This window comes from Hemitrygon akajei, chromosome 16, assembly GCF_048418815.1.
Source record: "Hemitrygon akajei chromosome 16, sHemAka1.3, whole genome shotgun sequence".
In the NCBI taxonomy this organism is placed as follows: Eukaryota; Metazoa; Chordata; class Chondrichthyes; order Myliobatiformes; family Dasyatidae; genus Hemitrygon; species Hemitrygon akajei.
In genome coordinates this window covers 27,367,412-27,379,232 of record NC_133139.1, presented here as the reverse complement: position 1 = coordinate 27,379,232, position 11,821 = coordinate 27,367,412, and the positions used below count along the sequence as shown (strand labels likewise).

Below are 11,821 nucleotides of genomic sequence, written 5' to 3'. Positions count from 1 at the left end.
GTCAATTATGGAAAACTCTGAACATCCTCTACATAGCACCATCCAGAGACAGAGAAGCAGTTTCAGCGACAGGTTGCTATCGATGCAATGCTCCTCAGACAGGATGAAGAGGTCAATACTCCCCAATGCCATTAGGCTTTACAATTCAACCGCCAGGACTTAAGAACTTTTTAAAAGCTATTATTAATGCTTTTTGAGATAGTGATTTAGATGCATATCATATTTTTTACTGAGTTAAGTATTGTATGTAATTAGTTTTGCTACAACAAGTGTATGGGACATTGGAAAAAAAGTTGAATTTCCCCATGGGGATGAATAAAGTATCTATCTATCTATCTATCTATCTATCTATCTAGTTCAACAAGGCAGCTCACCAACATTGTTCCATGTGCAATCAGGGACTGGCAACAAATGGCACCTTTGTAAATGACACAGATAGTGAAAGCTTAATGGACAAAACCAAGGGTCACTGATACTAAAGAGGCAAATAGATTGAGTATGAAGAGCATTACCTGGAAAAGCCAAGTGATTTTGTCATTATGATTTATCCAGTGTCTCTAATTCCTTTTAACAATCAACTTGATCAAACAATCACTTGGAAAGACATTCAAGATCCACCTTGTTCATCTTCTGCCATCTTGTTAGCCATTACTTAGAATAGCACTAGTGTTGATGAGTAATTACAGTGAGTCCAGATGGACCCAGTCATGAGTTGAGGAAATCCCCACTGGGGCGGTGTTGGAAATAGACTCCTCTAAACTTCATCGTGCTAGCTCCTTGTCACTTCTCAAATGACTCATCAACTGCATACCTAAGTGTTACTTTTTGAAAGAAATCAAGCTAGGAGAGTTATATTTTGTTATTAAACTATTAAAATATAATAGTTATACTTTGATACATTAGCCCTAACTCCAATATTTCAGTCTAAGGAGTAGAAAAAAGTTAGTTTGAGCTAAGAGCTATGCCATCTTGGACAATGTCTCTCATCCACTCCATAATGTACTGGTTAGGCACAGGAGTACTTTCAGCCAGAGACTCATTCCACCGAGATGCAACACTGAGCGTCATAGGAAGTCATTCCTGCCTGTGGCCATCAAACTTTACAACTCCTCCCTTAGTTAATTATTTATGGTTTATATTGCTATATTTCTACACTAGTCTTGGTTGGTGCGACTAACGAAACCCAATTTCCCTCAGGATCAATAAAGTATGTCTGTCTGTCTGTCTGTTATTCCTGTTTGGTACACTGAACTGCTGTTTGAGCAGATTGTGAATACTTTAATTTTTCCTGGAGTGGAGTTTTGAACTGACATATTTGCACTGGAATGAGGCAGTGAAGTAGTTACAATCTACTGGTATGGTCATTTAATTAATTTACTCTTGTAGCATAAACTCTTCTAGGACAGAACAGCAAATAGGTGTAAATAGTATATTTAACAGAAAAAGATCCTGAGTTGGATATTATCAGACGTAATATTGTCAGCATGCCACACAAAGAGACATCCAGAAAGTTGATCAAAGGCTTGATTAAAGAGGAAGAATTTAAGAAACATTTTAAAAGATTAAAGAGGTGGAGAGGTTTATGGAAGGAAATACAAAACTTTTGGCCTTGGTTCATGAAGGCATGGACATCAATGGTGGAATGATAAGAAACCAGCGACAATTAAACCTGTAAAATCATGGAGGAGATCATGGGGACTGGGAATAAGCAAGGTTCTAGAAGGACTTTAAAACAGGTGAGCAAAGTCAGTTGACGTGATTCAGCTGCTGATGGGTGAACTGAACACAGGCTATTAAGCTTAGTCTTGGTTATTTTTTCACAACCTTAGCATTGTCTTAAACTTCAGAGATTTCAATCAGACTTAAAATTTGATGAGGTGAAGGTCTTCCATTCTGCACTTATGAAGATCTCTTTTCAGATCCACTGAAACAAGTCTGAGGCCCTCAAAGTAAAGTAACCCTTACTGGGTTATTAGTTCAGTCACATCCATTGGATTCAGAATTTCCAATAAACAGATTAAACTGCAGGCAACGGAGGTTCACAGAGAGATCTATTTTCTATATTCTAATATGGCTGTCAGTGAATTCAGAAATCAGTGATGAAATTCACCATCACCTTTGGCTTAACGAAGAGGCGAGTGTTAGAAGATCAAGATGTCAAACATAGCATAAACTCAATGGGCAAATGGGCAGCAGTGATCATTTTTTTCCTTTATACAGCTTTCTACAGGGGCACAATTGAGAGCGTCCTGACTGGCTGCATCACCGCCTGGTGTGGGAAATGTACCTCCCTTAATCGCAGGACTCCGCAGAGAGTGGTACGGACAGCCCAGCGCATCTGTAGTTGTGAACTTCCCATGATTCAGGACATTTACAAAGATAGGTGTGAAAAAAGGCCCCAAAGCACCATTGGGGACCCGAGTCACCCCAACCACAATCGATCCAGCTGCTACCATTGGGGAAACAGTACCACAGCATAAAAGCCAAGACCAACAGGCTCTGGAAGAGCTTCTTCCACCAGGCCATCAGACTGATTAACTCACACTGATCTGAGTGTATTTCTATATTACATTGACTGTTCTATTTATTATAAATTATTATAAATTACTATACATTGCACATTTAGACAGAGACAGAACATAAAGATTTTTACTCCGCATGTATGTGAAGGATGTGAGAAATAAAGTCAATTCAATTGAATTCAATCTTGGGCCATCTTCAAGGTACTGGAAAGATACCACCAATATTGTCTCTGCTAAATACTTCAACTCCACAGGCTGAATATGCGAATGAACCTCAGTGTTCCCTCTCAGACAAACAGCCCTAGGTGGGCTCGGTACCAGCAGGTAGATAGAGGAAAGGATTCAAGGATATTCTCAACACCTCCAAAAAAAGAATGGAACCTCCCATCCTGAGGAATCCCAAATCCATAACTACTCAAAGTGAAGGAATATTCAGGACAGGGCTTAGAACCGCAAGCCCACGTGTCAGGAGCGTGTGGGAACCACTGGAAACAATGGAAGGGGTGATCCATCTCCCAAAAAACCCAACTTCTTATTCTGTCAGCCACCTTCTGCCCCATCCGTGAAAGAGTCTGTGGGTTTCACAATGGCCTTTTAGTCACCTCAAAACCCACAGACGTTGGAAGCAAGTCATCATCCATCATCAAAGGATTGCACAAGGAGCCTGTATGTTCTCCCCATGACCACATGGGTTTCCTCCCACATTCCAAAGATGCATCTTTGAACAGTGTTGATGCAAACAAAGCATTTCACTGCATGTTTCAATGTTTCCTTGTAGATGTGACAGATATCTTTATATTTGTCTTCAGCTACATATTGTTACACAAGCAAGGCAGCAGACAAACCCAAGTGCAGAACACAGCACAGAGGCAGAGTCGGGAGGCATTCTTGACGTAGTGAGCGTGGAATCCCTATCCAGGAGTGATGCTAGACTTAGAACTGGCAGTCCTCACACCAGAGTCAACCAACAAACTGGCAACTCCTTGTTCTGATCACAAGGTTTTTATACTACATTTGCTGATGGCAAGCAGGTGTGCGTAGTTAGTGGAACCTGGGAATGATTGGAAACTAAACGAGGGGATTGAGGCCCAATTCCTGAGGTAAACAGCCAGGTGGGGGATTGCCAGAAGGGACCGTGACACATATACTATTCGCTGTGGCTTAAGGACAACTTTCTAGCATTGAACATCAGAAGTTCAAGGTTCTTTCCAGTGACTTTCAAACATAATACCGATGAAGACTTCATGGGGAGGATTGCATTTTCAGAAAGGTTGCTTTTTAATGAGACAGACTGAGCTCTTGTTCCCTTCTCAAACAAGAGAAAATCTGCAGATGCTGGAAATCAAAGCCACACACACAAAATGCTGGAGGAACTCAGCAGGCCAGGCAACATCTATGGAAAAGAGTACAGCTGATGCTTTGAGCTGAGACATTTCATCAGAACTGGGGAAAACGCTGAGGAGTCAGAGTAAACACATGAGGGGAGGGGAGGAAGAACCCCAAGATGATAGCTCAAACCAGGAGGGTGGGGTGAAGCAAGAGCTGGGAAGTTGATTGGCTATATCTCCCAGTGGGCACCCATTTTAATTCCAGTTCCCATTCCCATTCCAACATGTCAGTCCATGGCCTCCTCTACTGTCGCAATGAGGCCACACTCAGGTTGGAGGAGCAACACCTTATATTCTAACCGGGTAGCCTCCAACCTGATGGCATGAACATTGATTTTTCAAACTTCCGGTAATGCCCCCCCCCCCCCTTCACCATTCCCCATCCCCTTCGACCTCTCTCGTCTTATCTCCTTATCACCTCCCTCTGGTGCTCCTCCCCCTTTTCTTTCTTCCGTGGCCTTCTGTCCTCTCCTATTAGATTCCCCCTTCTCCAGCCCCGTATCACCAATCAACCTCCCAGTTCTTTACTTCATCCCTCCCCCCTTCCCGGTGGTACCTATCACCCTGTGTTTCTCTCTCCCTTCCTCCACCCACCTTTTAACTCTGACTCCTCATCTTTTTTCCAGTTCCGATGAAGAGTCTCGGACTGAAACACTGACTGTACTCTTTTGCATGGATGCTGCCTGGCCTGCTGAGTTCCTCCAGCATTTTGTGTGTCTTGTTCCCCTCTGGTGGATGTAAAGGCCCCAAATGTCATTCTTTGAGGAGGAGGGGGGGGAATCATCTCTGGTGACAAGATTTCACAATTTATCTGGTCAGTCAGCACACTGATGTTTATGGGCTCTCACTGTGTACAGTTAGGTACTTCCCTGCCTTATAACAGTGCCTTGGATTTCCCAACCAGCAGCAAATTTGCAGCATTTCCGGTAACTTCAGAAAATACGCCCACGTTGATTGACCTTTGTAGTATGGACTTCCCCCTCTTTATTGAGGGTGTATTGTTGTATATATAGTAGCTATAGGAGATCTCTGGTATTCAACCAACAGTGGATTAGTCAAGCTGTCTGAACAACGGAGGTGACAATTTCTGACCAACAGCCTGAGATGACTCTCAAGGTATGAGAAGTAGCCGTGTTTCTAGCCTCAGATCTTTGTTGTTGTAAAGTACCGTGAAGCAGTGGGGGAAGATTGATGGAGGACCTTGTTCTTGTGAACATTGGGTACAATTCCTATCCTCTTGTATGTTCAGAGAACATGGTAACCATGTTTTGGAGTTTAGCTTCTTTTTGGAGCCTGGCTTTGTCAAAGGCAGGTTGTGCCTTATGAGCCTGATTGAATTTTTTGAGGATGTGACTAAACGCATTGAATGAAGGTAGAGCAGTAGATGTAGTGTATATGGATTTCAGCAAGGTATTTGATAAGGTACCCCATGCAAGGCTTATTGAGAAAGTAAGGAGGCGTGGGATCCAAGGGGACCTTGCTTTGTGGATCCAGAACTGGCAAAGAGTGGTTGTAGGCGGGTCATATTCTTCACGGAGGTTGGTGACCAGTGGTGTGCCTCAGGGATCTATTCTGGTACCCTTACTCTTTGTGATTTTTATAAATAACCTGCATGAGGAAGTGCAGGGATGGGTTAGTAAATCTGATGATGACACAAATGTTGGGGGTGTTGTGGATAGTGTGGAAGGTTTCCAAGAGGTTACAGTGGGGCATCGATAGGATGCAAAACTGAGTGCGTGGAATGGGCTGCCAGCGATGGTGGTGGAGGCAGATACAATAGGGTCTTTTATGAGACTCCTGGATAGGTACATGGAGCTTAGAAAACTAGAGGGCTATGGGTAAACCTAGGTAATTTCTGAAGTAAGTTCATGTTCAGCACAGCATTGTGGGCTGAAGGGCCTGTATTGAGCTGTAGGTTTTCTTGTTTCTGAGCATGTGCAAATGCAGGATGAATCTCAACCATTGAGATTGGGCAACTCCACAGCTTTGGAGGGTAGTCACCACAGGCTGAAATGTTTTCCGTTTGTTCTGGGCACTAGCTCCATTCCCAATGGAAGTTTTTTTCCTTTTGTAAGCAATGACCAACATTGTGGTGACAGAAATTTTTGAGGAATTCAGAATCCAGCCATTTAGCCCAACATTCTAGGCCAATCTTTGTGCTCCACAAACACCTTTTTTTCTTTTCTTTTGCCATCTAAATCTATCAATGCAAATCTCCACTCACTACTCCCTTGTGTATTTGTCCAACCTCTTCTCAGTCCGTTCCTGTGGTACTGAGTTCCACTTTCCCACCACCACCTGAGTAACATCGTTCCTTCTGAATTCTCTTTTGGATTTCTTGGTGACTATTCTATTTCAATGGTCTCTGATTATGTTCTTCCTCGCAAATGGAAACACTCTCCCTGTGTGCTCTCTATCAGGATCATTTATAGAACAGAAAAATCTACAGCACGTCACAGGCCCTTTGGCCCACAGTGTTGTGCCGACCATGTAATCTACTCTAGAAATGGCCTAGAATTTCCCTACTGCTTAACCCTCCATGTACCTAAGAGGCTCTTAAAAGACCGTATTGTATCCACCTCTACCACCATCACTGGCAGTGCATTCCACGCACCCATCACTCTCTGTGAGAAAAACTTACCTCTGACATTCCTCCATACCTACTTCCAAGCACCTTAAAGCTATGCCCCCTCTCACTAGCCATTATAATTTGCAAGAGGATTATTACACCTTCAGCCCTTTGCTTAAGAGAAAAGAGACCCAGTCCTGAATCCTATAACCTCAGACATGTGTATCTCATCATCCTTTCTGGTGCCTCTCAATTGTTTTTATGTAGAACCCTATGTTTGGTCATACCAAAACTTGATGCAGGTTTAGTATAATTTCATTTCTTTCCATTTCTTTCTCTTCACAAGTAAACCAAGTAAACTCCAGTGTTTGGATTGCCATTTTTATGACCTTTCTAATCTGTGGTGAAACCTTCAGTGACTGAGAAATTTGTACGCTAAGATCCTTTTGCTTTTCTATCTCACCGAGACTCAGTCAGTCCTTCCAAGTAATGAGACACTGGCAAATCTGTACCGTGGACATCAGTGATCCCCATGGGCATCTTTAAAACTTTGCATCTGACTGGGAGATCCAGATCATATTATAAAACTTCCCTATTCCATCCAGGAAAATGTAAGATCTCATAGTTATCTTTGTTGAACTTCAATCATCAGCAAATTTACTAATGCCCCCTCTATGGTCTATGGTAGATCCTCTCAGTAGCAGCTTTCTCTACCAATCTACAAATTTTAGAATTCTGACTCCAAGGTCAAAGTCAATAATATAAATTGTGAACAGCTTTGAACTAGAACTAATCCCTTTAGAACACTCTCACATGATTCCACTCTGAACAGCTACCCATTAAGTCCACTGTCTGCTTTCTGTTCAGGAGCTAATCAACAATCCATTCTGCTGATAAATGGTCTGACCTTATTGATTAATCTGTTAAAGTGTATTTTGACAAAGACATTTAAAACATTTAGATAAATTACATCTGCTGCTTTACCACTGGGTGCTTTTTATAACTTTAGATGTATTTTCCAAGAAGCGAAAAAAAAAATGGTGAAGGCAGAACTAACGGGATCAAGTAGCTCTGATCTGCGTTTCAGATGTTTTATTTAATTGCCTGCTTCCTTCCTACCTACCTAATACTTGCAGGAAAAAAATTGCATCTTCTTCCATGAGGACAGACAGTTTAAAAAAAGTCACTGCCACTCCCTTACACCCCCCTGCAACAGATTACCAACTCTCACATCGGTAGGGAGCCCACATCTTCCCTTGCTGGTCTTTCCTTTCTAGATTCCAACAGTCAATTTTTATTATTAATCTCACCAGTCAAATCTTATGTTCTGTCTTTCCCTGTTTAAAAATCAATTTCTTCGTTAAATTCTAAAATGCTCCCAATCCTCAAGTCCACTGACATCTCTGGAAAGTTTATAAGATCTTCCTTTGATGTAATACCATCTTTAATTTCTCCTTAAGTGATGAACAGATCACTTTTCCTGGTGGATTATTATGCTTCAAGAGGTTATTTATACAAATCATGAATTATTGCCTGTCTAGCACTGTATAATTGTCCTTTCTAGTTTCCTTTGTTTTGATTTAACACCCTAGTTTTGGATTGAACTACATTACATACTGTTCAAAGTAAAACTGTGCTGTGTTATGGTCACTTGCCCTTAAAAGCCTCTTTACAACATTATTTATTCATTGCATAAATATAGATCTAAATCACCTTCTCCCCGTTACTCAGCATTATGTCCTAGAAAATAGTCCTGTAGACACTCCATGCATTTACTCTCCAACTTATTATCTCTAAGTTCACTTGTTCAGTCTGTATGTATTGATCAATTTCCTGTTTGACTACCCCATTACCTTCATTGTGTGAACCTTCAATTCCCTAATTAATGCGACGCCTGATATTGCAGCTACTGTGTGGTGGTTAACAAAGAACTCCCATCATTGCTTTCTGCCCTTTGTTGTTTCCCAGCTAAACCTAAATATTGCATCACAATCTGTTGAGCCAACATCATTTCTCCCTGCTGTTCTGATCTCATTCCTTATTATTAGCACTCTGATACTTCCCTTTTCCTTTTCCTGTTCTTCCTAAATGTTAAAGAGGCCTGACATCCAACCCCCAGCACAGGTTATGCTTCAGCTGCTTTTCTACAATTACAATTGGATCATTCCAATTTATTTCTACTTTTGCCGTGAATTTCTCTGTCCTGTCATCAATATTGAGCACATTACGACACAAAATTGAGTGCCCTTTAACATTTTCATGCTTTAATCCCACTTTCTGCTCGTTTTTGCTTCTTCTGCTTTTTAAATCTGTTTCCTTCCAAGCCCTCCCCCTCACCACTCCCCATCCCCTTTTCCCTCTCTCACCTTATCTCCCTGCCTGCCCATCACCTCCCTCTGGTGCTCCTCCCCCCTTTTCTTTCTTCCATGGCCTTCTGTCCTCTCCTATCCGACCCCCCCCCTCTCAGGGGGGTGTATCTCTTTCACCAATCAACTTCCCAGCTCTTTTCTTCATCCCTTCCCCTCCCAATTTCGTCTACATCTTGTACATCTCTCTCTCCTCCCCCAACCTTTTAAATCTACTGTTCATCTTTTTTCCTCTTTCTTCAGTCGGTCGGAAACACCGTCTGTGCCCTTCCCCATAGATGCTGCCTGGCCTGTTGAGTTCCTCCAGCACTTTATGTGTGTGGCTTGGATTTCCAGCATCTGCAGATTTTCTCTTGTTCCCAAAAACATGGTGCGTTATTTGAAAAAAAAACATTTGTCATCACCACCATTGTGGCTTTTAACTGTGTTCTTGATGCACCATCAATAACTCTCGGAGACGTGAGGCGAGATATCGGCTTTTATTGTCTGGAAGAAAGAACAAGCAGCAATTGACCACCACACTGCATCCTGGAGACCGAGGCCGGGGCGGTGTCTCCAATCGCCTTTATACCGGTGTCCGTGGGAGGAGCCACAGGAGCAGTCAGCGGGGGTCAGTGGGAGGAGCCACAGGAGCAGTCAGCGGGGGGGCGTGTCCAGACAGGTATCTGTAGTTCACCACAGTTCTGCCTTCGGGTTACCTTGTAGCCCTTCAGTAACACCCCTGACCCACTCACCAAGGCGGCAGCAGCAGATCATTGAGCCGTAGAATTCTGCGGTGCGGATCAGACCCAACCCGTCCCAGCCAACGAAGATAACTGCTGAAACCAAGCCCACACCCCTCTCCATACCTTTCCTATCCACGTATATGCGTAAATGACCTTTAAACAATGCAATTGGAATCGTTTCTACCACTTCCCCGGGCAGTTCGTTCCACACACCCACCAGACTGTGAAAATCTTGCCCCTCAGAACCCTGTTAAATACTTCCCCTCTCGCTTTAAACCCTTCAGTTGAAGTTTTTTCCTATCCTGTGAAAAAGACTGTGACCATTAACGTCATGCTGGTCTCCTGAACATCTTCTTTACTGATTCATATTTCCAACATCTGCAATATTTTAGTTTTGCTCCTTCGTTCAGAAAAGTCGACCAATTCATGTGACTGATTCCGCCTTAATTCACGGACACCTCGGGACTCCCGCGCATAGCTGTGCAGAGCTACCAGAAACTGAAGATCCAGAATAAAAAAAATCTGCAGATTAAAAGATCTAAAATAAATAGAGAAAAATGCAACAGACGGGTCAGTTCAAATTTGATGGAAATAATTAGTTTTAAAGCTAAAAAAAATCAACATCTCAGCTCAAAGACTCGTCATCAGAACCAACCAGATGTTGACGTCAGTTTTCCAGGGAAACGACCACTGATTTTAACGGTTTCTCATTCAATCCTGCCGAAAATTCCGACTGCTCTTCTGGATTACTTCAGTCACTGTGGAGGATCCACATGTATAGCCCAGATAACTCAAAAGTAGGAATGCGAAACTTTATTTAACTGTTCACACAGGAGAATGAAGGTGCTGGAATCTGGAGCAACATTGTTGCCTGGAGGTGGTGGTGGAGGGGGGAATGGGCTTGGGGATTGGGACGTTCTGATGCACGAAGCGTCAATATTTCCTCTCCGCCTCCCTCCTCCCAGAAGCTGCTCGCCCCGCTGCCTTCCTCCAGCAGGTTGTTCACTGAAAGTGCAGCAGGCCTGAGAAGTTAAGGAAAAACGACAGGCTTCCAATCCTCACCCTTAACCGATTTGAGAACAATCATCCTTTACATCCCTATTCCGAGTGGCGCTGCCCTCAATTCTTCTACCTCTTCTGACTTCAACATTCCTTTTTGCGCTTCCTCAATCTGCATACTATAATCTTCACCAACTGGAATTGGTTTATTAACTGTTACAGTGAAAAGCTCGTCTTGTATACTGTTCATACAGATCAAATCATTACACAGTGCATTGAGGTAGCACAGGGTAAACATGATAAAGTGCAGGCATATTTACCATGTTTACTCTCTGAGTTTGACGCGGGCAAGGAATTCTATTGCACTGTGGTGTGATTGCCAATAAACCACATTTGAATCTGAAATCACGGGAAAGCGCGCCAGTGACTGTTTGAATACAAATAGAGCTCGACTTCCGGCTCGCCGCTGATTGGGCGGCGGTGCGGTCATCCGCTCATTATAAAAAGGTGTGACGTCAGGGCTGCAGCTGCAGGCGAGAAGGAGCGGCGTCAATGGCGTCCTCGCAGCTAGGAAGTGGCTCCGCGATGGAGCCTGCCCGCCGCAAAGCCTCCGCTCTGGTGGTGGTCGGCGAAGCCGGGAGGCCAGAGCTTCTGCGGAACGTGATTGCACAGATCCAGCGAGGTGGGGCTTCAAGCCGGTGGCGAAGCGGGCGGTGGGCATAAAGCAGGCGGATTCCCGGGGAAAGGGGGGTAACAGGCGGCGGGATGCAAGAGATGGCCATTTGCAACGGGGTTATGGCGCTGCCTGGGGCATTGCAGTCCGTGTAGCCCTGTCCTGGGGGCAGTACCAGTGAACGGCCTACCTCCGGTATCAAAGCATCATGTATGGGCAGCTGGAACTTTGCGACGAGTAATAACCCGCCCCTGAGCCTTTGGGACCTCTCCGAGGTTTTGAGGCATTCGGGTCCCTGACAGCCACTCCGGGGGCATTGTAACTGTGACATGTGACTTCAGGAGGGGGATTTGGGAGTCTGTCTGTCTCCCTTCCCCTTACCGGCTAGGCTGGTAACAGTTTTGGTCAGCGCGATTAAGTCTTTGTTTTCTGCAGCTGACGTGGTAAATCTCGCCTTTCGGGTGTTTGGGGAAATCTGTCTGCGTGTTGCAGTCCGAGGTTGTAGCGTTGATTCCCCCCCTCCCCGTGTTGGTGACTGGAAGTGGTGCCCGAGGCCCTCTTTGTCCCGGGGCTGCTTCC

At 44.0% G+C, this 11,821-nt stretch overlaps 1 protein-coding gene across 2 annotated transcripts in view; it reads left to right on the top strand.

The window, feature by feature from the left end:
* The first annotated feature begins 11,088 nt into the window (after positions 1-11,088).
* Positions 11,089-11,821, top strand: part of map1sa (microtubule-associated protein 1Sa) — a 38,032-nt gene continuing 37,299 nt past the window's right edge. For both annotated transcript variants that reach the window (XM_073068516.1, XM_073068514.1), the window contains exon 1: positions 11,089-11,251. In XM_073068516.1, coding sequence (XP_072924617.1) covers positions 11,122-11,251 — 130 coding nt within the window. In that variant the 5' untranslated portion in view covers positions 11,089-11,121. The remainder of the gene's footprint in view (positions 11,252-11,821) is intronic.